Raw genomic sequence first — 26675 nt, 5'->3', positions numbered from 1 at the left:
AAACGAGGTAACATATGTAAACAGCTTAGGACCCTGCCTGCCATATAATATGCGCTTAATAAATGTTACCTCACAGCTTGTCATTGTTGCCCCTGCCAGGAGGAGGGAGGAGGGTGTCTAAGTCTGTTGGACAAAAATATGATCCTTGGTAAGATAATGTGTCAACAACCCATGTCCTAGTCCCCAGGAGGGAGGGCTGCTCCAGGCTGGAGTCCCAAACGGGCCTGGTTTGTCATCATTGAGGAATCTGGGACTGTGGGGTTTGATGAGGGTCACTCAGATCTCTGGTGAAGGGCTAGTGGTCACAGCCTCTGGCTTACGTTGAGATTAGCTGATTAATTTCAACACACACCACACCCTAATTGCAACACTGATAGGAAACATGCAGCTGGTCTGGTTTCAGCTTCTTTGAGCCTTACTTGAAGCCATGTTGCTATAGGTGAAGCCTAAGGTTTTAGGAAGTTCTACTGGAAAGAGGGGTGGTTGTTTAACAAGGCATTTCAAAAGGAATGGCAGTCATTCTGGAGTGCAATCATTACAGAAGGATTTGGCCTCTAAGGGCCTCTGGAATTCTTTGGAAGAAGGCACTGGCTGTGTAGCTGACACTCTACTCACTGTGGACATGGGTGGGTTTTTGGTGACATGAGGGATGAGGGCAGGGACAAGTGCTGCCCTGAATGTTCCTGCCTGGCTGGCAAGAAAGGCTTCTTGGACATTTGCCTTTTAGACAGTGGAATGTGTTTTGCTTTTGCAGAGGATGGTCTTGGAGACTGGGATGGGGGTCGGGGAGAAAGAGGTTCTTGGAAATGAAAATTTAGCATGGGGTCAAGGACCTCAAGGGGCCCCGGAGTGACAGGCCCTCCTGGTCTTCTGTATACCCTCCTCCCCACCAGACGTCCATGACCCTGCAGTGGCACTTGTACGAGATGGCACGCAACCTGAAGGTGCAGGATATGCTGCGGGCAGAGGTCTTGGCTGCGCGGCGCCAGGCCCAGGGAGACATGGCCACAATGCTACAGCTGGTCCCCCTCCTCAAAGCCAGCATCAAGGAGACACTAAGGCAAGCCCACAACCACCCATGCCGCCCCCAACTCCAATCCCTGGGCAGGGCCAGGGAAGTGCCCGGGGAAAGGGTTACGAGGATGGGCTGTGGAGGAGGTTGGAAGCAAGAAGTGAAAAGTCTGGAGGAGAAAGAAATAGAGCCAGGGCCCTACCCCCAGGTCCCCCCAGGCTGCTGCAGCTAGGGCTGAGATGCCACACAGGGTGTGGGGCTCCAGCGGCTGTGTCCAGCCTTTGGGGCCATCAGCTTCTGAGTGCCCTCCTCCCGCAGACTTCACCCCATCTCCGTGACCCTGCAGAGATATCTTGTAAATGACTTGGTTCTTCGAGATTACATGATTCCTGCCAAGGTAGGTGCAGCCAGCAGGCTGCAGGCTCTGCCAGTCAGAGAGGGCTGGGGCAGGCTGGAATTGCAGACAGAGGGTGGCACTGGGGCCCTGGTGGGGCCCTTGATGGCAGCAGTCTAAGTCTGAGTGAAGGGCAGAGGTGGTGGGCATGGTGGGCGGTGACCTCTAGGATGTTATTGGAACCCAGGTTTAGGAGGGAGACTTCATGATTTGCCTGGGTCTGAGGAAAGGGTGGGACAATCATCCTGGCCTTGGGTCTTCAGCCATCCCCATTTGGTGGGTAAGAATCACAGAGGGGCGGGGCCTTGTTCAAGGCTGCACAGTGGGCAGAATGTCCTGCCCTGGAGAGCCGGGCAGCCATGCTGGGGAGTGGGAGTGGTGAGAGGGCAGGGGACTAGGGAAGGGGGTTTTGTGCTCAGGGCTGTGGGGAAGTGGGGCTTACTCAGGCCTCTGATCACCTTGCCCCAGACACTGGTGCAAGTGGCCATCTATGCTCTGGGCCGAGAGCCCACCTTCTTCTTCGACCCGGAAAATTTTGACCCAACCCGATGGCTGAGCAAAGACAAGAACATCACCTACTTCCGGAACTTGGGCTTTGGCTGGGGTGTGCGGCAGTGTCTGGGACGGCGGATTGCTGAGCTAGAGATGACCATCTTCCTCATCAATGTGAGTCAAGCTGGGGACATCTAGGCACCCTGGGCTGGCCCTGGCCCTAATGAAGGCACCAACCTTCCTCCTCCTATCTCTGTCCAGAGCCCAAGGATGTCAGTGCTGGGGCGCATCTACCTCCAGTTACTTGCTCTCGCTCTCTCCCACAATTCTCTGCTGCCCCCTCTTTCGGGCTCAACCACTCATCACCCACTGATGCCCCTGGCCATCCATTCCCCATGGTGGTGATGGGATGGGATAGGACTGAGGTTTGTAGACGAGTTAAGATCTAGGCCTAAATCAAGGGAATGCAGCACTAAGGGTGCATTATCAGGCACTGTGCAGGGTTACACCAGGAGCTGGTGGTGAACTCCTTGGAACTCCTCAAATCACACTCCACAGGCACTGCCTATGGGTGAATTGGCCTGGCTAGGGAGACAGATCCTCCCCTGCCCTCCCCTAAACCTACCATCTGCCTTTCTCAGATGCTGGAGAACTTCAGAGTTGAAATCCAACACCTCAGCGATGTGGGCACCACATTCAACCTCATTCTGATGCCTGAAAAGCCCATCTCCTTCACCTTCTGGCCCTTTAACCAGGAAGCAACCCAGCAGTGATCAGAGAGGATGGCCTGCAGCCACATGGGAGGAAGGCCCAGGGGTGGGGCCCATGGGGTCTCTGCATCTTCAGTCGTCTGTCCCAAGTCCTGCTCCTTTCTGCCCAGCCTGCTGAGCAGGTAGAATGGGTTCTCAGTGGTCACCTTCCTCAGCTCAGCTGGGCCACTCCTCTTCACCCACCCCATGGAGACAATAAACAGCTGAACCATGTGGTGTCTTGCGTTCCGTCAGACTCATTGGGTGTTCATCACTCCCGTGGAGATGCTTCCTGTGTTAAAGCAGGATCTGGGCATGCTCAGGAGACCCCAGGCAGCCACACTTGAAGCCACCTCTGCTGGGACCCCCTCACCCATGGCAGTTCAGGAGCCAGCAGAATCAACTCCAGGCTCCCTGGGGCAAGGGGTGAGGCAGAGTGGGGCAGAGGAGGGGAGGCAACTGCTACTGTGCCAGGAGCTACAGAAGCATCAGGCAGAAGGACAAAGGAGAACTGGGGAGTTCTGTGGGTGGCCCCAAGAGGTGTGGGCCAGTCCTGCCTTTCTGAGTGGACCTGCCCCACAGGGGTAAGGCTCGCACAGGGCTCTGCTTGGGTGAACTCTGGGTGGGAGTTCCCTGTGGGGCATGAGGACTTCCTGCCAAGGCCCAGCCAGAGTCCTGGGCATGGCAAAGGCCGAGAACTGTGGGTGAGAACCCCTGCTACTGAAGGGCTGGTGTGAGGTGGCTGACTGGGGATGAGAGGCCAGCCTGCTTCCTTTACCATTCCCGGGCCTCCTCTGGGCTTGCTCCAGGCCTCGTGTTCTTGCTCTGGGGGCTTGCGCCCCCTTGTCCAAGGGTGGGAGGTGGGGAGACTATTCTGCAGCAGAGCCGCTGGTTTGTCATTTGGACTGAATGACACTGGTCTCGACTTCCGCCCCCTAATCCCTTGGGGTCTCACAACTCCTGACCTGATTCCTCTTGGCCCTCGGCTATCCAAGTCTAAGTCCTGCAGGCAGGTGGGGGAGCTAGTCCAGCTGAGGCCAGTGGTCCAGCTGGCCTGGCCTCTCCTGCCCGAAGCTGTGGGATCTGGATCCACTCTTGGAGCCCTTCTGCTTTCCCCACCACAAAATCCTCTTCCCTGTTGTCTTTGTCTTTCCTTCCTGTGTCCTTTTTCTTCTCTGGTCCTGAGTCAGCTTTGACTCAGAAATGTTATAGCTGGAAAGAGGCTTACAGCCAAAGAGGTCAAGCTCTACATGGAATAGATGGGGAAACTGAAGTCCAGAGAGGTTGCTTGGGTCCCTTGAGGTCACACAGCATGTTTGCCCCCAGAACCTGGGCCTCCTGACTCCCTGTAGGTGCCTCCTTCCCCCTGGCCCAATCTGCTCTCCTGCCCCTGGCTACATTTGGACACATCATTGCCAGCTCAGCCTAGTGGCTTAACGGAGTATTTCACAATGATACGTGACTGCCACAGGAAGCTTCAAGTCTCCAAGTCTTTCCCTTTCCAAGAGACAGACAAACCAAACTTGAAAGAAGGAATATCAGACATGATAGATGTTTTGGGGCAGATGAAAAGGACAAGCCTCCCTCGTATTTCCCAACAGAGCTGGTCTCTGGTGGCCTTGCTTCTTCTCCGGGTCTGGAAGGGGCCCGTCTCCCTGGCCCCTGCTTTGGAAGGCCTCTTCTCTCCACCCTCCTGGGTCCACTGTGGCCCTTGGCTTTCCAAAGATGCTGGCTCCTGGGGCAGATGGGAGGCTGTAAAGCTGCAGCAGAAGACCCAGGCCCAGGCCCAGAGTGAGGTCTAGGAGGAGGAAGCAGGGCCCCCAGGCTGCCCTGCTCCAGGAAAGAGGCAAATGCTCACAGAGCTACAACATTTAATAACGTCATTTTTAGGGGGCGGGGATGAGACTCCCCAGCACACAGGGAAGGAGGCCTGCTCCAGGGCTCAGGTCTGCTGAGAGTTAGCGGTCTCCTTCTGGGGGTTCGAGGGCTTGCTGAGCTTAGAGTCTGAGCTGGGCAGCAGGGGCTCCAGCTCTGAGGGCTGCTTGAGGTCCGTGGAGTGGGTGAGGGCACTCTGTGGTATGCAAAGCGGGGTGCATGAGTACCCCCCATTCCCAGGGGGTGACCTGCTCAAGGGCATATTGCCTGACAAACCAGGCCTCAGAGTATCCAGAACCCAGTGGGCCATGACCTCGCAAAGATTTCTAAACCCATTTTGCCACAGCAGGTGACACCTAATTTCTCCAAGAGTCCCCAGGGCTCAGGTGAGTGTGCAAAGGTTGCCTTTGTTCCTTGCCTGTTCCCTCATCCTTTCCAGGCCTTTCCCAGGAGCCGCTGCTGAGCTTCTGGCCACGGGCAAAGCACAGCTGGCTCAAGAGCAGGAGAAGTCAGGGTCTTTGCTTTGCGGGGCTGGGCGGTCCCAGGGTTGAACTTGAGGGGCAGTTGTGAGCAGGCCTGTTTGTTCTCGGGAAGTTGGCAAAGTGGAGCCTACATCGTGGCCATCTGAGAAGGGTGTGCTAATTTGAGAATCTTAGGCTCTATGGATTCAGGGGGGTGGGGCCACAAGCTACTCTGCCCATGAGCGCAGCCAGTCCTAAAGCACACTCAGTGTCAGGGCATCCTGGAGATGCCTGCATGGCCCCCTCATCCACAGTCATCTCCTTGAGTTTCACAGCACCCCGTGGGGGAAAGGGTAGTCTTGGCAGGGGTTTTCTGTTCCCCTTAGACAGGTGGGGGAATTAAGACCGAGCCTTCAGTTGGTAACGGAGCAGGAGTGGGAGCCTAGGACTCCTGACCCCCAGCCCTGGAGTTGGCTCCACAATGGCTTTTCTCAGGGCCCAGTGACTTTGGGGGTGCGGTGGCTTCCTGCTCCACCACCTGGACCCCTGGGAGCTACTCCAGGGGGGTCACTCACAGGCTGTTCTATGATGATGGAGTTCGAGGGGTGCCTGAAACCTTTTTCTTGCTCCTGCAGCCGTGTGGCCAGATCCTGCTTCTCTCGTCCCCAGCGTCGAGCTGAGTCCTCTAACTGCAGACACAGGGAGGGACAATTGGAGGACCATGGGCAGCAGGGCTAATCCCTGATGGCCAGGACAACCAGGGCCTGAGCCTGCTGTCCAGGCAGAAAGCAAAGCTCTGGGCCATGTGGGCTTGACACCTTCCCGAGACCTCAGGGGTGGCGGGGTGAGGGTGAGGGGGCCAAACAGTCAGGCAGCCTGACCAAGACACAGATGGACATTTCAACAACATACTGAGCTCTGATCCTGAGTCCACACTGATCCCTGATTCTGGTCATAGACAGAGCCTGACCCTGGTCACACAATGAACCCTGACACTGGTTGTACACTGAACCCTGACCCTGGTCACACACAGAACCCTAACCCTGGTCACACACAGAACCCTAACCTCGTTGTACACGGAACCCTGACCCTGGTTGCACACTGAACCCTGACTCTGGTTGCACACTGAACCCTGACTCTGGTCACACACTGAATCCTAACCCTGGCTGCACACTGAACCCTGACCCTGGTTGTACACTGAACCCTAACCCTGGCTGCACACTGAACCCTGACCCTGGTCACACACTGAACCCTAACCCTGGTCACACACTGAACCCTGACCCTGGATGTACACTGAACCCTGACCCTGGTCACACACTGAACCCTAACCCTGGTTGTACACTGAGCCCTGACCCTGGTTGTACACTGAGCCCTAACCCTGGTTGTACACTGAGCCCTGACCCTGATTGTACACTGAACCCTGACCCTGGATGTACACTGAACCCTGACCCTGGTCACACACTGAACCCTAACCCTGGTTGTACACTGAGCCCTGACCCTGGTTGTACACTGAGCCCTAACCCTGGTTGTACACTGAGCCCTGACCCTGATTGTACACTGAACCCTGACCCTGGTCACACACTGAACCCTAACCCTGGTTGTACACTGAGCCCTGACCCTGGTTGCACACTGAACCCCGACCCTGGCCACACACTAAGCCTTGATCCTGGTCATAGATTGAACCTAGACTCTGCTCACACACTGCGCCCTGGTTATAGGCTGTGTGGTGAGCCTGATCCAGCCTCATCAACTCCTGCATCTCACCCACCTGGCTTTCCAGGGACAGGATCCGGCTCTGAGCGTGTTCCAGCTTGGCCAGGAGGTTGAACTTGTCTGAAGTACCAGAGAGGAGATCCTGTGGGCAAAGCACAAACTCACATTTGGCCCCAGCTGGGGGCTGTGGCAGTGTGAGCTTGGGAAACCGTAAGGTATCGAGGAAGAAACCAGTCAGGCCTGAGTTCAGACTGAGCTCCCGAGGCAGAGCGTCAGACCTGGGCCGAACCCTCTTCTGGAAGTTCAGAACAGGGTCTGGCATGTGCTTTTTTCACAGCTGTTTCCCACACAGATTTTGAGAATACGAAGTTTTGACACAACATTTTTTTAAAATGTAAAATGCATTAGGGAGCCCCCTATAATTAATGCACTGGGAGTCTTTGAGTGAAGTGAAGAACCTGTGAGGTAGTTGACCTCATCCCTCACACTTTACCTGGATGTCCAGGAGTCAGGTGTGCTTTCAACAGAACTCACCTCCGGCGAGTCCTGGGATGGAGAGCAAACTCTCCTGTGCCCCTGCCCTGCCCAATATTCTGTGATTCCAGATGTTCTGCTTTGGGGTTTATATAAAGCAAGGGGCCCCTGAAGCATCTTCAGAGGTGGAGCAGGGCCTGGGCATTTCTGGGCCCTGGGCCACCCACCTGTGCGGGCAGGGTCTCTGTGCACTCTGAGTGGCCTGGGCCATGCGTCTCTCGCAGCCTCTCTGTCAAGTCTCCTCCTGCTCCCAACTCCCTGGGGTCCACCTGGGATGGAAAAGGGCTCTCCAAGGCTGCACCAAGACCAGCGAATGCTCCAGAAGGGAGTTTTGAGAGGCCTGTGTAGGGTCCAGGTGGAGGCCAGCCAGGTGAAAAAGGGGTCAGGGTTCAGGGACCAAGGGTCAACAAGGGGCTTGCTTTCTCCTGGGATGCTAGATGAGGTTAAAGGTGAAGTGTTCGGGGACACACATTGTGCAGGAGAAAAAGACCAAGGCCTGAGAGCTGATTCCAGGAGCCCCCAGGCAGACTGGAGACCCTGGGAAGCTTAGCTCCTGGTCTTTTCTTCAACTTGGGTTGTACCATGGGTGATTTCTGGGCACCCAGTGACTGGCACTGGCAGGCCCAGGTCAAGGGCCTCTTACCGGCAGGGCCTGTTGCTGCAGAATGATGGGGGCCTGCTGGTGGCGGTTCTTATCCAGCTCCGTCCGCAGCTTTGCGTTTTCTGCCAGCAGCACCGAGTAAAGTTCAACCGGCAGGTTCTCTCCCATAGAACCCAAGGGAAGGCCAGAGGCTGAGAGCACAGGGAAGCCTAGAGACACGGCCACAGATGTTGGTGAGATGGACTCTCCTGCTTCCCATGTCCCTGTCCTGATCTGCTCCAGCATTTTGCTTCAATCTGCCACCCCTCCCCTCTACTCCCAAGCCTTCAATGGCTCCCTACCACCAGTGGGATCAGGTGCACACAGGCTGTCCTTCTAGGCTCTTTAGAACCTGACCCCAACGTTCTCTCTAACTCCTCATTTGTCTTCAGTGTATTTCAGCTCCTCACCTCTCTCTCTTCCTCCCTTCTCTGATCCTGGAATTCTTCTCACTCCCTGGGCCTTTGATCTGGCTGTTTCCCCTCCCTAGGTTGCCTTCTCAGTCTCATCCAGACTCCTGGATGACCTCAGGCTTCCTGAAAGGCCAGCCCAGCTTTCATTGCATTCTAAAGGCTCCTAGAAACACCCTCCTGCCCCTGAGACCCTCAGTGGTGAAGGCTAAGCACAGGGCTGGGCACACAGGGGCCCTGGGTGAGGTTGCACAGGCAGGCTCAGGGAAATCCCTTGCTTTGGGCTGGCCCGATATGGTGTTACCTGGTCCTTTCTGCTTATCAGAGGCTGATTGGCAGTTTTAGGTGGCTTTTGGTTAATATCGATGGGGAAGAAAACCTCCAAATCATTTATTTATTTATTTATTTTGAGGCGGAGTCTCCCTCTGTCACCCAGGCCGGAGTACAGTGGCACAATCTTGGCTCACTGCAACCTCTGCCTCCTGGGCTCAAGTGATTCTCCTGCCTCAGCCTCCCAAGTAGCTGGGATTATAGGTGCCCGCCACCATGCCGAGCTAATCTTTGTATTTTTAGTAGAGATGGGGTTTCACCATCTTGGCCAGGCTGGTCTTGAACTCCTGACCTCAAGTGATCTGCCCGCCTTGGCCTCCCAAAGTGCTGGGATTACAGGCATGAACCATTGCGCCTGGCCCCAGATCACTGATTTAATCAAAGTATTTTTGTTTGTTTGCTTTGCAGAGGCAGAATCTTTGGCAGTATGGGGAAATAATTCGACAGATCCTGGGGTTAGGAGCTGGGAAGTGTTGCCCCAGGTGGCCCTTCTTCAGGGGAAGGCCCTCTCTGCTGTGCTAGTCTGCAGGGCCCTCCTCTGGAGGTCCACCCTCTTTCTAGCCTGGCTCACACTGCATCCCAATTGTGTCCTGAGGGGCTTCCAGGGAAGGAGGGAGCTCAGGGGATCTCTGGATGAGGCGCCTGAATGAGGAGGGGAGCAGGGCAATCCTGGGTATCCCAGGCCCACAGACATAACTGAGTGCAGGGGACCTCTTCCCAGGTTCTCCTGAAGCTGAGAGGCTCCAGGAAGGCAGGGCCTCCAGGGGTGGAGCAGAAGCTGGGGAGCTGATCACATCAGGGTGTGGACCCACCCGTGTAGGGCTTTCCCTGCTGCCTGTTCAGAGGAGGGGGCTTGCTCCTGTCCTGCAGTCTGTCCTCCAGCACCCGCTCCATCTTCTCGATCACCTGGAGAGCAGAGCAGAGGCTGGGCTGGCCCAGGGGCTCCCTACTCTGCCATCATCAGTTGGCCTCGGGGGCAGCGCCTCTGCCACCTGCCTTCTCTTGGTGCCGCACAGTCTCCTCCAGCGCCTTCATCTTCTGCAGCTTGCCCTGGTACTGCTTCAGCAGAGCGGCCTGTGGCTGCTGGGCCTGATACAGAAGGAGCAGCTCCTTCTCTCGATCATTCTTCTGTGAGATGGGGGAGGAGGGAAGGGGAGAGAATGGGTGCCTGGGAGTCCACCTTGGCCCTGGGGGTCCACCTCAGCCCCTCTGCTGAGTCCTCCACCAGGCTGGTCCCCCTTTCTTCCGTGCTTCCATTCCCTCTGTGCCTGTTCTCCCTTCTCCTCCCAGACTCTTCTCACCCCGATGCTCCCCCACCATAGCTCCCTCCCCTCTGCCCCGACAAGCCCCAGCTCACTCGAATCAGCTCATTCTGCAAATGCTGCACCCTGTCCCTCAGTTTCTTCATATCCAGCTCACTCAGCAGCAGTTTCTGCTTCATGGACACTGTTAGGTGGGTTGAGGAGCCGGCTCAGGGAGGAAGCCTCTCCCAGCTCAAATCAGCATGGTCAGTAGCAGGAAGGCAGATATCCCTTGGCCCCAGGGCTTGGGACGGGACTGGATTCTCTGTTTCCCATCCCTGAGAGGACCCAGCTGGGCAGGGACTGTGTGAGTGTCTGTGGGCGAGGGGCTCCTATTTGCCAGAGTCCAGCAGCATGCACATCTGGGAGAAGCTCCCAGCCACCCTGTTGCACAACCTGGAGCCTGGGCCCAGGCAGAAGCCCGGGTGCCCTTGGTGGCCTGCACATCCTCACCCGCGTTCTGGGCCTCACTGGCTTTGCCCTGCCCCTCTTCCTCCTCCTGCTGGGCCAGGCGGCTCCTCAGTATGCGGTTCTCTCCTTCCAGGATGCTGGCCTGTCTCCGCAGAGACAGGATGTCCTCTGCCATCTTCTGCATGGCCCGCCGGTAGTTGTTAATCTCCTGTGGATCCCAGAGCCCAGAGCTGAGCCCACTGCCCCATAGCAACCCTGGTCCCACATCCACATCTACACTTGAAAGTCAGTGGGTCCCCCACAAGGCCAGTGAGCACCAGGAGCCCCAAGCCATGGCCCTAAGTCTTAGCAGCTCCCTGGAAGGGTGGTTATGACTTGATCCTCACCCATCCTGGCCATGTGAGGGCAGCCACACTGATGTTCTCTCCCCGGGGCCACATCACGTCCTGTGATACCAACTCAGGGGGAAACCCCAGGTGTGGACACAGGGGAGGAGGCCTATGGGCAATGGAGACTTGAGAAGATCCAGGGCCAGGTTTGCAGGGTCTGGCTCAATCATAGCTATTTCTTCACCTTTTCCCTCCTCCTTCCCCGTCTTCTAACTTCTCTCATTCCTCACGTCACTGAGAACCCAAGGAAGAACCTCTCAGAAATCCCACTGGATGCCACTTGGAAGGTGACTGGGCATCAGCCCTCCAAACAGCTCAGTAGTCAGATGACCCAAGGTCACCCTGGGAGACCCAGGTTAGAACTTGGTGGAGGCTGGGATCCAGCTACAGGATGTGGGGTATGAGGTGGGGCTGGAGGCTGGAGTCAGCCATGAGGTCAGGAACAACAGCAATCCTAATGTCTGATGCTCATTGAGCATTCACTGTGTTCCAGGCCTTCTTCTAAGCTTTTTATGTGCCCCTCAGTCCTCTCATCAGACCTGCGTGGATAGGTACTATTATCTGCGTTATACCAATGCGGTAACCAAGGCCCAGAGAGGTGAGTAACTTGCTCAGTTACAAGACTGATTAGTGATAGAGCCAGGGTCTGAAATCCAGGCCTGCAGGGACTTGAGCCTGTGTTCTGAAGAGCCGTGCAATTCTGCCATGAGGCCTCCATATGTGGACACTTCACAATACGCTGAGAAGTGATAAAAGCAGGCTACAAAAAGGAATGATCAGTGCAATCCCCAATCGAGAGAAAAATTCATGCCTGCCCATGTGCATGTATATATATATATGAAAATTAATAGGCTATATTTATATGCATTTGTTTTATAAGCAGAAATTCCCTACTGTTATTTATAAAGTTTCACAAAGGGAGTTTCTTAAATCTGAACAGCACAAAATAGAAAAGGATCATGCAGTGGCACCATCATAGCTCACTGCAACCTCGATGTGAAGCCAGAGAGGTCTGGATGGAGGAACAGCAGGTGGGAGCTGGGATGGTGGAGGAAATGGGCATGGGGAAGTGAGTTTGCTCCTGAGTTTGCTGAGCCCCGGTGGCTGTGGGCTTCCTGAAGCTGTGGGAGGCTGTGTACATACGGGTGGGGACTCACACCTCCAGGAAGCAGAGCTTGGCCCCCAGCTCCCACCTGGGCCTCATGCTGACTGCGGATATGGCCTGCCTTCTCAGCCACTGCCTCCCACCTGCTGCATGGCAGGCCATGGCTTCGAGAGCAGGCATCTCCTGGCAGCAGGGGCCCACCAGACACCACTTGTCACCTGCCACTGTCTAGCCTTCTGGTTGGGCTCCCTCTAATTGCACCAGTGCCAGGTTCATCTCCCCAGCACTTCCCCCTGTTGAGTTCCAGGTCTTGGCTCCTCCAGATCTGCCCATCTGGTGTCCTCGGACAGCATTGTTAACGGAGAGACTCTGTCTAGAGACCACACACACACAGGGCTTTGCAGTCAGGCCCAGATCAGCAGGCCAGCTTGGCCACTCACATGCAGTATGAGTTCAGCCAGGCCTCTTCACCTTTCTGAGCCTCAGAGTCCTCACACAGAGATGCCTGGTGTTGCTGTCAGGCTCAAGAGTTGGTGCGTGAAGTCCCTGCCCAGGCAGGTATAATTTGGAGGCCGCTACTCTCCTCCACACCCATTTCTATTCTAATCACTGCTTTAATCAACAGGTCAGACCCCTTCCTCTTCCTCCTTGCTGCCCCCAGAGCTCCCAGGCCCCTCCTTTGCTGTGCTATAAATCTTCAGTTTATGGCAGCCCATTACTGATGCGGGACTGACCAAAGGAAGCACACGATATTTTGGCAAAGAAAATTTGGCCCCTTCTTTCTTTGCCCAGCCTGGTTCAAGCTCTTAGCATGTCTGCCCTGGACAATTACAGCAGCATCCAAATGGGTTTTCTTGGCTTCCAGCGAAACACGCACACACACATCCAGGAAAATGCATGCAGGGATGCTCACTGCAGCACAGCTTGTGGTCTTATATGAGGGCATGCTCAGTCTCTGGACCACAGGCTGTGGTCACAAAGGATGACCTAGATTTTATTATACTGACACACAGAGATGGCCACGCTCTATTGTGAAAGGAAAGTGCATGTGGCAAATTAATATGATCCTGTCCATAACCGGGTTGTGAGCGTGCTCATGGAGTGAGTCCTGGGGGAAGGGGCTGCCAGTTCCTCAGCCCACCCCATGTGTCTGATCACCCCCTCTTCTCATTCAGAGGGTCATCTTTTCTAAGACCCTCCTGTTCTCCAACTCAGCTGTTTTGGGGCATGAGCAGAGCTCTGTTATTTTTATTTTTGTTTTGTAACGGAGTCTCACTCCATCACCCAGGCTGGAGTGCAGTGGCACAATCTTGGCTCTCTGCAAACTCTGCCTCCCAGGTTCAAGCCATTCTCTGGCCTCAGCCTCCCAAGTAGCTGGGACTACAGGCGTGCACCACCACGCCCAGCTAATTTTTGTCTTTTTAGTAGAGATGGAGTTTCACCATGTTGGTCAGGCTAGTCTCGAACTCCTGACCTCAGGTAATCTGCCCGCCTCAGCCTCCCAAAGTGCTGGGATTAGAGGCATGAGCCACTGCACCTGGCCCAGAGCTCTGTTATTAACACCTCGCTTTGACAGACAAAGAAAGCTGGGGCCCAGAGCAAGGAAGGAGATGGAGGGAGAGCATGGCTTCTGGTGAGGCCGCGTCCCTGTCTCAGTCAGATGGTCCCTGCTGGACTCCACTCCTCGGAGACTAGTCCTGTAGGCCTCCACAGGTGCCTATCCCCCTCCCCCACCAAGCCTGGCTGCTCTCTGAGAGAGAGGGCTCCCCCAGGGCATGGAGAGGGATCTCGGCCCTGGCTTACCCCTCAGTCTGTATGCTCTCTTCCCTCTACATCTGTGGGAACCTGAAGGACCTGCTTTCCCTCCTCAGCTTCCCCCACCCGCACAGCAGTGACCTTGAGCAGCACAGCTGGTCTGGGAGGACACTGCCTGCAGATAAGCGGCCCTGACCACTCCCTACAGCCTGGAGCTGGGCTTCCCCAACCCCCAGGGCCATGCTCTGCGTCACAGCCCAGCCTTGAGAACAGGAAGGACACCATGGCCCAGATTCCTGTTGTGGTCCTGCTGACTCCCCTGCTCCAATCCCTCCCCTCCAGCCCCCTCCCCACTTTCCAGTCTGCTGGGGGAGGGCCAGGCACCAGCCACTTCCCTGTCTTGTCCCTAGGCTTAGCCTCCTCTAGAAGGACTGACTCCAAAGCCATTGTGCCTAATGCTAGTGCCCGCTGCATTCTCCTCACCCATTGACACTGCGCTTTCCCCATCCAAGACCCAGCTATCAGATCCTGCCCAGGTGAGAAATGGCAGGTGTCCTTGGGTTTGAATTGCCCCACTGCCACTGAGCGCTGGTGGCCTTTGCTGCACCGACACCTTCGCTTTGGCTCTGGAAGGGCGGCTGTTCTCTGAGCCTTAGCGTCCTCATCCGTGGAATGGGAAAATCACCCCACCCCAAGGGGGGTTGCTGTGGAGAGAGAGGGGCATGAACAGTGCCAGCCTAGGCTCTGGCACCCAGGGTGCCTGGCAACAGCATCTCCTTTTCCTCCACCACCTTCTGAGTGCTTTCTTGTTTTCCAAGATGGAGTCTCACTCTGTCACCCAGGCTAGAGTGCAGTGGCATGATCATAGCTCACTGCAACCTCGAACTTCTGGGCTCAAGTGGTCCTCCTGACTCAGCCTCCCAAGTAGCTGGGACTACAGGTGTGTGCCACCATGCCTGGCTAATTTTTAAATTTTCTGTAAAGATGGGGCCTTGCTATGTTGCCCAGGCTGGTCTTGAACTCCTAGCCTCAAGAGATCCTCCTACCTTGACCTCCCAAAGTGCTGGGATTATAGGCATGAGCCATTCTGCCTGCCGTTGCACTTTTAATGGTTCTTATTATAACCCTGGGCAGTGGGCACAGAAGATATGATGATGTGACTACTTTCATTGTATAGAAACTGAGGACCAGTTCCCACGAAGGAGGAGGAGTGGCGATTGTCTTTGTTTTTATGCTGGGAGTGGGGAGAAGGAGGAGCTGGGTTAGGGAGGGTGTGTTGGGGGTAAGGTACCTGCAGGGCCTTGGGTGCAGGAGGCCTAAAGAGGGTAATGCTTAACCCTTACCCACCCCCCGCAAAAAAAAATAAGAAGTGCTTCGGGCAGAATCTGAGGCACTGCATCCAATGACACCTGTGGCTACTTAGGGTCCTTATAAACTCATTGTAAAATGGGGAAGCTGAGATTGGAAGTAGTGTTCCCAAGGTCACAGAGACTCAGTGTAAAGGCTACACTGGAAGCAGCACAGTCACCAGCAGTTGCTGAAGGCCATGTCCACACTGGGGCCATGGAGCCCAGACCAGCCCAGACCGTCCCTGCTTGCGATGGTCTCCCATCTACACCAAGGAGATGGCAGTGACATCTGTGACAGAGGAGAGCTTACAGGAGGCTCTTTTCCTAGCCCCAGGTCTAGGAAGCCTTCCTGGAGGTGGTGATAACCTGAGCTCACTCTAGGAGGGTGAGCAGTTGTTACCCGGGGTAGGGGAGAGGGCTCTCGGGCAGAGGAGACACTGTGGCAAAGGCAGGGAGGAGACAGAGTATATGATCAGGAACAAAGCCGGTGACCTCCTGGAGGGCAGAGTGCTGGTTGGGGAGTAAGTAGGGGTGTGGCCAATCTCAGGAGCTTGGATTCCATCCTGCAGGCCACTGAAGGGCCTAAGCTGGAGGGGGGTTGTGGCAAGATGCCTCAGGCCACCAAGATGGACAGAGAAATGAATGGAGGCCCAGAGCAGGGAACCAGGGACCTTTGCTGGGTGGAGGCAGACCAAGGAGGACTCAGCATGACAGAGTGAAGTGAACAACGAAGAGGAGGGTTGGGGATGGCGGAGCGGGGGGTTGGCAGGGGGCTAGGGTCTTTGGGTGGAGGAGGTGCATGCCTGCAGTGTGGAGGAGGAGGAGGTGGGGGAGGAGTGGGAGGAGTCTGGGGTCTTTTGGTAGAGGTGCATGCCTGGAGTGGGAAGGAGGAAGAGGGGAGAAGGAGGAGGTGGGGGATGAGGAGAGGAGGAGCTGGGGTCTTTGGGTGGAGGAGGTGCAGGTCTGGAGTGGGAAGGAGGGGGAGCTGGGTTGGGGGAGGAGTGTGTTAGGGGTGAGGTACCTGCAGGGCCTCAGGTGCAGGAGGCCAGCAGTGGCTGATGGTGATCAAGCCTGGAGTGAATCCAGGTTGGGGACAGGTGGCAGGACAGCCCTGGTTCCATTGGAGCCTTGGGAAGGGAGCAGATTTTCAGCGTCTGGCAACTGTGGAGTGAGGAGGGGGTTCAAGGACAAGGGGTGGTAGGAGAGGAGCTCTCAGGACTAGGGCAATTGCCAGAGAGGTAGGAGGAAAAGCGGCGAGAGCAGGCTGGCAAGAGGGCTTCAAAAGGAGTACCTTCCGCTTGAGTCTTGCGGCTCGGATGATGGAGATGAACCCGCCGCTAGAGATGGTCTGAATGGGACACAAAGCAAAACTCACCTTCATAAAAACATTAAAGAACTGGCGGGTGAGTGAGGAATTATGGGGCAGAGATAGGGGCAGGTGGAGACCCATACAGCGGGATACTTCAGAGCAATAAGAAACCGTGATGTGGGTGAACCTCACATACATCAAGGTGAGCAAAAGAGCCGTGTGCAAAGCAATGCGTATGTCACGGTGCCCTCTCCATGAAGGTAAAAATAGAAAATTTAGGCCAGAGTGATTCGAGAGGCATGCTCAGGTAGCGACAGTATAAAGAAGCAAAGCAGGTCAGGCACAGTGGCTCACACTTTTTTTTTTTTTTTTTTTTGAGCTGGAGTCTCTTTCTATTGCCCAGGCTGGAGTGCAGTGGTGTGATCTTGGCTCACTGTAACCGCCTCCCGGGTTCAGGCAATTCTCCTGCCTCAGCCTCCTGAGTAGCTGGGATTACAGGCGCCTGCCACTATGCCGGGCTAATATTTTTTGTATTTTTAGTAGAGACGGGGTTTCACCATGTTGGTCAGGCTAGTCTCGAACTCCTGACCTCATGATCCGCCCACCTTGGCCTCCCAAAGTGCTGGGATTACAGGCATGAACCAACCGGCAGCCTAACCCTTTAATCCCAGCACTTTGGGAGGCTGAGGCGGGCAGGTCACTTGAGGTCAGAAGTTTGAGACCAGCCTGACTAACATGGTGAAACCCCATTTCTACACAAAAACCCAAAAATTAGCCGGGCGTGGTGGCGGGTGCCTGTAATCCCAGCTACTTGGCAGGCCGAGGCCTGAGAATCACTTGAACCCAGGAGGCGGAGGTTGCAGTGAGCTGAGATTATGCCACTGCACTTCAGCCTGGGTGATAGAGCAAGACTGTGTCCCAAAAATAAAAAAATAATTTAAAAAAAAAAAAAAAGAAGCAAAGCAAGGACAGAAAGCTGGCAGAGTGATTATATCCAGGAGAGGAGGGGTGTGGCTGGGAGGGGCATGAGGGGCGTGAGGATGCTGGTGATGCTGTTTCCTGACCTGGGTGGTGGTTTCATGGACATTTGCTATATAATAATTTATAATAATTATGTTCTATATGTTCAATGCAATTTTTCTTAAGTTGTGAAATGGGTTACATTTCACAATTTAAAAGAATTTTGGAAAAAGGAGAGAAGGCTTAGCAGTTTCTGGACCTGCAGAGGGAGCCTCTTGGTGTGGCCTGGAGGAAGTGACCTTGGCCAGTGCTCTGAATGCTGGGTGCTGTGGGTAAGGTCTGAGGGGACAGTGAGGTTGAGAAGGGTCAAAGGTAGCTAGGAAAACAGGGTCAAGGAGAGGCATAGCGGTGGAGAGAGAGGATTTCCTGGAGAATTAGAAGGTAAGAGGGAGGGATGCATAGGGGAGGTATGGGCTGGAGCAGGGGTAGGAGCGGGGAGGGGCTTCACTCTCCCAGGGAATGAGGCCTGAGACAGGTTGCTGGGTCTGAGGCAGTGTGGGTGGCAGTCTGGCTAGTGTTGAAGTGGGTACAGAGGGTGGGTTTGCTGGACCAGGCACACACCCTCTCCTTTGTCCCCTTCCTTGGGCGGCCACCCAATCTCAGGGTTCCCCAGATCCCCAGGATCCATCGCTGGCAGGCCCAGGCCATCTGCATGTGGTTTGCCTTTGCAGTCGGCAGAGGGCAGCCGCCTCCCACAGACACTCAGCTTCAGCCTGTGGTGGGATGAGGCCAACCTGAGTGGCCCGCAGCTCATATTTTGAGGAAGGTGTGTGCGGGGCTGTCTCTCTCCCCAGTTCCAGGAGCACATGTCCTTCCTCCAGGCGGTCCAGCCAGCCTTCCAAGACCTCTAGCCCTGGAACCCCCATCTCAGAAGTTCTGATATTGGGACCAGAGAGGTGCAGAGATTTGCCTGAAGTCACTCAGTGAATCTTGAACCTGGGGCCTCTATCCTGGGTTAGCTCCAGGGAAGATGTTGGGGCTGAGTGGTGAGGACAGGGGCTTGGGATGAGACCCATCTTGCAGTAACCCCAATTCTTCCCTGCTAGTTGCTAATTCCTTGCTGCCCTGAGACTGTGAGGAAGCCCAAACTAAGTGTATGGGAGAGAGTGAGGCCCACCCAGCCCCGGCTGCTCCCGCCCCTGCCCGTAGGTCGTCCCAGCTGAGGACTTAGACCTGCTGTGCCGTGGCTGAGTTCCTGACCCACAAAGCTATGAGATGTGATAATATAAGAAAAAATTATCATTTTAAATGATAACATTTTGGGGTAGTTTGTTATTGCAGTAGGTAACTGGAACATCCTCTCTGGCCTCCAGACCCCTCCAACGACTCCCACTGGCCCTCATGGTAAATTTCCAACTTTGAATTTCCACCTCTTCCAGCACAGCTAGACCCCCTTTCAGAATTTAGCCCTGGCCACTCCACCCATGGGCCCAGCCTTCTGGGCCCCTATCTTCAAAGCCTTCCCTACCTCTGCCCAGAAGCCGTTTCTCGCCCATACCAGCCTGGCACTCCCCATCTGCCAAGGGCCACGCACATGCTCCCCCTTCAGCTCCTGAAGACCTTGATGGCAGGGAAGGGCCTCCCTGCCTCCCTGACTTACTCAGGCAAATCCTTCGACCCAGACCCTGCTTCTGCCAGATTTGCCAAACAGAACTCCTGTAGGTGTCCTTTGAATGTCAGAGAGGTCTCTCTTGGCTAATCTAAATTTCCCAATACTTTTAAAGGGAATTAACCACATTTCTTGGCCCGGTGCGGTGGTTCACGCCTGTAATCCCAGCACTTTGGGAGCCGAGGGGGGCAGATCACTCACGGTCAGGAGTTCAAGACCAGCCTAGCCAACACAGTGAAATGCCCTCTCTACTAAAAATACAAAAAGTACACCGGGCACAGTGGCTCATGCCTGTAATCTCAGCACTTTGGGAGGCTAAGGGAGGTGGATCACCTGAGGTCAGGAGTTTGAGACCAGCCTGGCCAACATGGTGAAACCCCATCTCTACTAAAAATACAAAAATTAGCCAGGCATGGTGGTGGATGCCTGTAATCCCAGCTACTTGGGAGGATGAGGTGGGAGAATCGCTTGAACCGGGGGCGGGCGGGGGTGGGGCGGAGGTTGCACTGAGCTGAGATCGTGCCTCTGAACTCCAGCCTGGGCAACAGAGCAAGACTCCATCTCAAAAATAAATAAATAAATAAAATAAGATAAAATAAAATAAAGCGAATTAACCACATTTCTTTAAAATACAATGGAAAATTCAGCTTGCAAATTGATGCTGGCCTCCTCCAGTTCCAGAGACCAGGGAGCAAAAGCCCAGTTCTGAGGGGCCGTCTCAGGGACAAGTCGGGGAGGTTGGAGGTTGTGCCTGAAAATTTGCTGAAAGGGACTAGTGTTTTCCCAGGGGTCGGGGCTCACCATGGCTAAGAAGTCCCCTTACTCCCAGAAACACACCGGCCAATGCCACTGGGACCCTGGCCTCTCAGTTCTTTGCCACTGCCCACCCAGCCAAGCTCCCTTCCCAGCCACTGAAGGACAATAGAACCCACTGGCCATGAGGACAAGCTTCTTTCTTTCCCTCCATTCACTTTGGAACCTCATCACCACCAGAGGGCAGGCGAGGGAGGACTGAGAGCCTCATTGGCTGGGTGGGATATCGAAGCGGCAAGGGCATAGCCCAGTGGGAGAGGCTGCACTCCTGAGAAACAGAGGGCACGGTTAGGGAGGTGAGGGCAGGGTGGTCTGTGCGATGGGGCATTGCCCTGGGGGTGGGAGCCTGGAGGAGGCAATGGCACTGGTGGGTCCCCTTCTCCACCTGTCACCACCCCAGGGTGGCCCCAGCTTCCCAAACCCCATTTTGGACTCTGTTTGGCATATATCTCCCTTCCACCTGCTCCCCAGCAGGGCCTGGCAGCTGCTGTTTGTACCCCTAAGCTCAGCTCTGTTGGGGGTGGGGAGACCCCTGCATTCAGAGAGTTCCCAGTGGGAGGGAGGCCTTGTGTGGGACATGGCTCACACCCTAGGAGTGCAAGTCAAGGCCAGGGTTAGGGTTGGGGAGGGGATCCTGCAGGGGAGGAGTGGAGCTGGGCCTTTGAGGTGCAGGTGAGATTTGACTGGATTGGGTGGGACTTGAGAGGTGGGGAACACTGAGGGAAGGTGTGGAGGCCCATTTGGGCTGGGTTCTTTGGAAGCAGCAAAGTACACAGGTCTGTCTGGCTAGAGAGCTGGAGCAGGCCCACCTGTTTGCACCAGCCAGGCCCGGAAGCTCTGCTTCTGAACAGAGCGCAGTGGGGAGTCACAGGAGTTTCTAGAACCAGGGCCCTGCTCACCCCAGGTCTCTGCTCCTGGTTCCCCTCGAATGTCATCTGGGCCTCCCAACCACAACAAATCTGTGCAAATTGCTGTTTAAAACAGACTTCCTGCTCCACAGAAGCTGCCCTCCCAGGGAGGGGAGGCAGTTGCTTCTTTGTTCAGCCCAAGGTTATGGCAAAGAAACAAAAGGAGTGAATTTTCCCTTTCTTCTGTGCTTTCTTTCCCTTCCTGCTGCAGCAGAGATGATGCCTAGAAAGCTTTTGTGCTTGGCTTGGTGAAGCTTGGAGGGGTGGCAGGGCCTTGGCCGGCAGCTGACCTCAGCCCCTGTCTAATTGGCCCCTGCAGGAGCCAGGTGCTAATTGGGCCTGGCTGGGACAATGGAGACCGGCTGGGCTGGGGTGGGGGCGGGGCTTCCTGGAAGATGCTGGCTTCCCATTCCTACTTCCCCTCCTAGGCTTTTCTGAAAGCTGCCTGACCCTCAAGGCTCCATTCTGGGCCCTCCTCCTCCAGGAATATCCCCGGGCTATCCCAAGACAGGCCATCAGTCACTACTCCTTGGGTATTGGGCCAGAGTCCAGCCTCTGCTGACAGCAGATTGGGGCCAGCCCTTGCTCTCAGCCCAGATGAGTACAGGGCTGGGCATTCAGCAGGTGGTGAGGGGCAGACCCCAGTCCTGGTCTCACAGGCCCTGTTCACTCTTCCACAAAGAACCCTTCCCCACTGGTCACCTCCTGCCAGAATCCTCCCTGGTTAGAGCTTTGCTGCCTCAGGAATGCCCCACATTGGGTGGGGGAAGAGCCCTGGCTGGAACCCAGAACCTTGGGTTCTGATCCAGCCTCTGCCCACAGCTGTTGAACGACCTGAAGCGAGGCCCTTGCCCACTCTGTGCCTGCTCATCTGCACCCTGTGGGGAATGACCCTTGTTGGGGTTATCCTCTGGGATTCTTGCCAAAGGGAAAGAAGAAATGCTTTGGCAACTGGGGCCCAAACCAGAAAGGTTAGCACTTACTGGGGCGGCCCCAGCCCCTGGTCTGAGCTGCTGCTTCCACTGGATGCCCCATCTGCCACACCCACTCCTCCTCACAGCTCGGCACCACACATGCACTACCAGCAAGCCTTCCCAGGCTAGCCCAGGCTCAGCCACTTTCTAGGATCCAAGGCTGGACCTCCAAGACACCAGAGGTAGGGCCCAGACTAGCAGGAGGCAATGATCACTTTAAGGGATTTTCCCAGAAGCCCTTCTGTCCTCCCTCTCTGGGTTACTGTGTGGGCTCAGGTGGCCTAGGCTGGAGCCGGGGGCCCTGCAAAAGATTCCTGTGACCACGGGCATCTAAGGGCCAAAGCCCTGGTCCTCTCCACCCTGCCTCCCACTTAAGAGGCTCTGGGAACACCTCTACTGGTTGCTGGGCAACACACCCCAACACACCTGCTGCTAGGCGAGCCAACCCATCTTCCCAGAACCAGTGGGTGAGGGGGCGACTTACAGAGAAGCTGTCAATGAGGCCTGGGGCAGCCTTGGGGGCTGGAGGGGATGGGGGCCCTGGCTCCCCCATCTTTACTGCTAGCAGTCCTGTTCCCCAGGATGGGTCCCCAGGGACTGTTGCTACAACAAGTGCCTGCCTGGTGACCAAGCCCAGCCCTGAGCTGGAAGCAGGCAGGCCCATGGGGCCACTTCCCCTTTGTTCCAGGGTGGGGGGGTGTCTGGGTGGGGTGGCTGAAATCATGCAAGGTTCACTCCTTGGCCATAGAATTGTATGGAGACGGCAGGGCCGGGGAGGGCTGTGGGGCCCTTCAGGGCTCCGGCCTTCTGACTCCCCTGGCCCAGGCTCAGAATCCCTCCTCCCTCACCTGCCCTTGGCTACACGTTGGTTCCTGCCTCCCCCTCAACTCCCTCCTCTCTTCTCCACTTTCTCTGCCTCCTGGTTACCCCCATACCCTGTCTCCCCTTTCTCTCCCACTGAGCCTCACCCTCTGTCCCTGAGTCTCCTCCTCCCCCTCCCCCTTAGTCTCTCTGCTCCCTGATTCCCCCTTGTCCCCTCAGGAGTCCTCCCCACCCCGCAGCAGCACAAGCTGGGCTCACTCTCCTCCCTGCAGCTGCAGTGTGGCTTAGGGCCCCACGCCTGGTCCCTGGGGACTTCCTCTGTCTGCTTTCCTGATGCTCTGGACAAATTCCTTTCTCTTTAGTTCAGCGGAGACATGGGTGGATGTTTTTGAAAGAAACTCACTGGGAAGCAAAAAAAAAAACAAACCCAAACAAGCCAGCCCGCCACCTAGAAACGGCCCTGGTCACGAAGGCAGAACGTCTGATATAACTGGCTTCAGCCTGGGTTGCGGAGACCCCCTCCTGGGGCATGGAGGGGCCTGCCTGCCTTTCCCCAGCTGAACTGGGTTCAGCCTGTCTGTCCCAGACAAGCTTGGTCCCAAAGGCTTTCATGATAGGGCCCTCCACCTGGACCTAGCAAGATGCTGACCAGCACTGGGACTTCATAAATATTTGTTTACTTGTTTAATGAATGAATGGATGACTTACAGTGTTCTTTGGGGCCTCAGTGGTGGCACAATAATAATCCCTGACTGGACAAGCCAAGACAGTCACCTCTACCCGTTTCAAAATCTCCACCCCTGCTGCTGGGTGCCCAGCTCAGCACTCTGCACAGGGTTGGGGGGCCTCTGGCTTCTGCCGGTGTTGCGGAGGGCCCTTCCTTTTCTCATTTGCGGGCCTCATGTTTCACTTACTCTTTTTCTTTTTTCCTTTTTTTTTTTTTTTTTGAGATGGAGTCTGGCTCTGTCTCTTGCTCTGTCTCCCAGGCTGGAGTACAGCGGCGCGATCTGGGCTCACTGCAAGCTCTGCCTCCCAGGTTCATGCCATTCTCCTGCCTCAGCCTCCCGAGTAGCTGGGACTACAGGCGCCTGCCATCATGCCCGGCTAATTTCTTGTATTTTTTTAGTAGATAGTGGGTTTCACCGTGTTAGCCAGGATGCTCTCGATCTCCTGACCTCGTGATCCACCTGCCTCAGCCTCCCAAAATGCTGGGATTACAGGCATGAGCCACTGCACCTGGCCCACTCCACTTTTTCTTAATGGGGACACTTCCTCTGAACAATAGGGACAAGTAGGGGAGTGGCACAAGACAATCCCCATACTCCTATTAGTTCTTATTTGAGTGGGCCTGGTGAAGTGGAAAGATAGTGGGCTCTGTTACTAAGCAGCTGTGTGACTTTGGACAGGTCACTTAACCTCTCTAAGCCTGTTTTCTCCTCTGTAAAATGGAGTGCATCACTGTGCCCATCTCATAACGCTGTTGGGGATTAAATGAGGCTGCGAGTGTACACCTCCGAGCAGCGTCTGGCATATAAGAGTGGCTCCAGAAATATTACTCCCTCCTCTGTGCAACTCTCATGAGGGGCTCTGGAGGGTCTGGGGAATGAAAGGGAGGCCCGTGGTGGAGTCGGCCATCCTCCCTGGATGGCACCAGTCACTGGCTGGCACTGAGATGTGGGCCTTGGATCTTCCTGCTCCTGCCCCTCAGCCTCCCCACCAGGGAAATGGGTGTGTGCCCCCTGCTATCCCCAAGATCCTGGGGCAAGAAGCCTCCCAGACCAGGCTTCACCACCCCTCCCTGCAAGTGGCCCTGTCCTCCCCTGCCTGCTGTGCGCCAATCGATTGAGTCTGCTCCCATCCTCGGGCGTGCCATGAATTTTTCATCAAAAGCCTGTAGACTTTGGGAAACGCACAATTAGAAGCCCCATCAATAATGCACTACGCAGAGGCATGCACTGAGCTCAGCCGGGCCCCAGACATGGCAGTCTTCCAGCCCTGCTCTGGCGGGAGGCTGGAGGGGCGCCCGAGCGGACCCTCAGGGACCCATCACCGGACATAGAACAAGTGTGGGCTGCTGAGAGGGAGGGAAGCCGCACCCTTGAGGGACTTGAGCCTGCCCCATGAAGCCAGGGAGGCCCCAGGGTCTCCCGCCTGGTCTCAGGCATTTCATCTATAGATGCCCCCTGCCCCTTGCCCACCCCTTATCACTGGGTGAGACACACAAGACAATTACTATGTGAAGACTAGGGCGGGGCTCTTTGTGGAGCTAAGGGATGTCCTCCTTCAGGGGGTCCCAGGAAACAGGGCAGGTGCCTGGCTGGGGTGGGGAGGGAGAGGAGGGCAGTACAGAGATGCCTGGTGGCATTGGGGCTTTATTCACACTTCCTTCCCCCAGCTTGGCGGTCAAGGTCCCTGTGGTCCTGCTCCTGTCCCCCTCCCCCTCCACACTTAATAGTGCAGCTCCCCTTGGACCAGCCACTCCCGCGCCAGCCACTTCCTGTGGCCTCAGAACCTCTGGGGGGACAAACAGGTTCAGTGCATCCGGCCTCTGTGCCTTTGCTCACACAGTTCCCCCACCTACAGGATGGAGTCGCCTTCCCCCATCTCTGCAGATCCATTCTGCAAAGCCCACCTCCTAACAAAAGACTTTCCTACTCTTCTTGGCTTCCTTTCTGAATTTCTAGAGCCTGCACCAGGCAGGTAACAAGAGCTCACCATAGGCTGGGCACTGTTCTAACTACCTTAAATAGATCGGCCTAACTTCACCACCAGTCACCTGATGAAGTAGCCTTCTCCATGTCCATTCCACAGAGGAGGAGAGTGAGACATGAGGAGGCTAGGGAAGTTGTTGGAGTGGGTGAGCTGGTTCCAGAGTCTTCACCACTACTCCGGACCCTGGGGCTGGCTCTCCTGTCCTCAACTGGCCTTGGCCTTGGAGTCCGTAAGGGCAGGGCTCATGCTTCATCACTCATCAGGGCTGGGATCTCCCTATTGCAGGGCCAGAGGCTCAGCTGAACTCAGGGTGGGGCACGCAGGATGTTGATAGCCATGCTTAGCTGCTGGCAGGAGAGGCCTCCCCGCAACTCGAGCTTGAAGCTGGCCTAGCCAGAAGGTTCAGACGCCTCCCTGGTCCCCTGCAACGGCCTCCACTGAGCCCACATCCCATCTCCTGGAGTCGCACAGTTGCTCTGCTCCCCCTACCCCTGCTGGCTCCAGGTCTGGCTCATACATTCTGAGGCTGTCATGAATGCCCTCACTGCCCGCAATAAAACCACCGCATCAGACACACAGGGGTGGGGGATGGGAGGCTCCTGGGGCTGAGGTGGTTTTTGCTGTTGCTTTTGGCAGGCTGTCAGACTTCTCTGGGCCCTGCCTGGCTGTGGGCTTCTGCTGCAGCCTAGGAGGGGGCTCGTTGGCACCTGGGGTTCTGTGCCCCTGCACATGGGCCATGTGAGAGCAGAGATGCCAGCTCCCGGAGGCGGGACATGTGCTGAGGGAACACAGCCCTCCATTTCCATTTCTAAAACTCTCTCCTGGCAGGAATGCTGCTGGGCCTGAAATACAAATGGAACTGTACCCCTTCCTAACCCCCAAATCCCCACCCCAGGTGCTCCACCACAGCTTGGAGCTGTCTGCAGGAAAGGGCTCGTCATGATGCCAGTGATGTTCACAGAGGGGCCCTGGGATGGGTCCAGACTAGGGGGCTGGCAGGGGGAGGGTGGGCAGGGAGCTTGGTTAAAGCCCCCTGCTCTGTGCCCCCCACCCCTGAAATGTGTGTTTGCATTTTGCCCTAACTGAATCCACTGTCTGCCTTGAGGTCGCCATGACCCTATAAGTGGGCAGCCAGGGTGGCAAGAGTGTGTCTCCTTCCATCTCTAGGGGAGGGGTGAGCACTGCCTTTCCCCCACCCAGGCCAAGGACTGAGGTCCTCCCAGTTCAGGATATACTCTTTGGCAGGCCCACTTGGCCAGGCCCTGTGGTGGGCCCTGGAGACACAGATGTGGCCAAGGCTTGGGGTCCCTGTCCCCAAGGAGCTTGTATTCTAGTCGATGTGACAGCAGGCAGTGTGGCATAGTAAATCAGTATGGCAAATGCCGTAGCGGGGGAGCCCCCCAGCCAGCCCCCTCCTCACCCTGGGGTGCAGGCAAGGGTGTATTGGAGGGCATGTCAGAGCGGGAGATGGGTTTTGAAGGATGAGTAGGAGTTTGTCAGGTGATACAGGCATAAGGAGGGGACACAGTCCTAGCACAGGGAACAGCAGGAGCACAGGTGTGGAGGTGAGCAGCAGCCTGGAACACTG

At 55.9% G+C, this 26675-nt stretch overlaps 2 protein-coding genes across 9 annotated transcripts in view; one reads left to right on the top strand and one right to left on the bottom strand.

The window, feature by feature from the left end:
• CYP11A1 (cytochrome P450 family 11 subfamily A member 1) overlaps positions 1 to 2881 on the top strand; it is a 30015-nt gene extending 27134 nt beyond the window's left edge. For all 3 annotated transcript variants that reach the window (XM_004056502.4, XM_055363752.2, XM_004056503.5), the window contains exons 6-9: positions 894 to 1060; positions 1331 to 1409; positions 1875 to 2072; positions 2540 to 2881. In XM_004056502.4, the coding sequence (XP_004056550.3) occupies positions 894 to 1060; positions 1331 to 1409; positions 1875 to 2072; positions 2540 to 2671 (576 nt within the window). In that variant the 3' untranslated portion in view covers positions 2672 to 2881. The remainder of the gene's footprint in view (positions 1 to 893; positions 1061 to 1330; positions 1410 to 1874; positions 2073 to 2539) is intronic.
• Positions 2882 to 4170: 1289 nt separating this feature from the next.
• CCDC33 (coiled-coil domain containing 33) overlaps positions 4171 to 26675 on the bottom strand; it is a 101360-nt gene continuing 78855 nt past the window's right edge. For 2 of the 6 annotated variants that reach the window (XM_055363745.2, XM_063698696.1), the window contains 9 exons: positions 10365 to 10530; positions 9968 to 10056; positions 9607 to 9738; positions 9423 to 9516; positions 7874 to 8040; positions 7398 to 7499; positions 6752 to 6838; positions 5559 to 5672; positions 4171 to 4407 (listed from right to left, as the gene is read on the bottom strand). In XM_055363745.2, coding sequence (XP_055219720.1) covers positions 4186 to 4407; positions 5559 to 5672; positions 6752 to 6838; positions 7398 to 7499; positions 7874 to 8040; positions 9423 to 9516; positions 9607 to 9738; positions 9968 to 10056; positions 10365 to 10530 — 1173 coding nt within the window. In that variant the 3' untranslated portion in view covers positions 4171 to 4185. Of the gene's footprint in view, positions 4408 to 4501; positions 5673 to 6751; positions 6839 to 7397; positions 7500 to 7873; positions 8041 to 9422; positions 9517 to 9606; positions 9739 to 9967; positions 10057 to 10364; positions 10531 to 26675 lie in introns of those variants that run through there. The other 4 variants (XM_055363746.2, XM_063698695.1, XM_004056491.5 and 1 more) reach the window with 4 other exon arrangements.

Source organism: Gorilla gorilla, chromosome 16 (genome assembly GCF_029281585.2).
Source record: "Gorilla gorilla gorilla isolate KB3781 chromosome 16, NHGRI_mGorGor1-v2.1_pri, whole genome shotgun sequence".
Taxonomy (NCBI): Eukaryota; Metazoa; Chordata; class Mammalia; order Primates; family Hominidae; genus Gorilla; species Gorilla gorilla.
The sequence above is the reverse complement of the archived record's forward strand: the minus strand, read 5'-3'. Positions and strand labels throughout refer to the sequence as shown.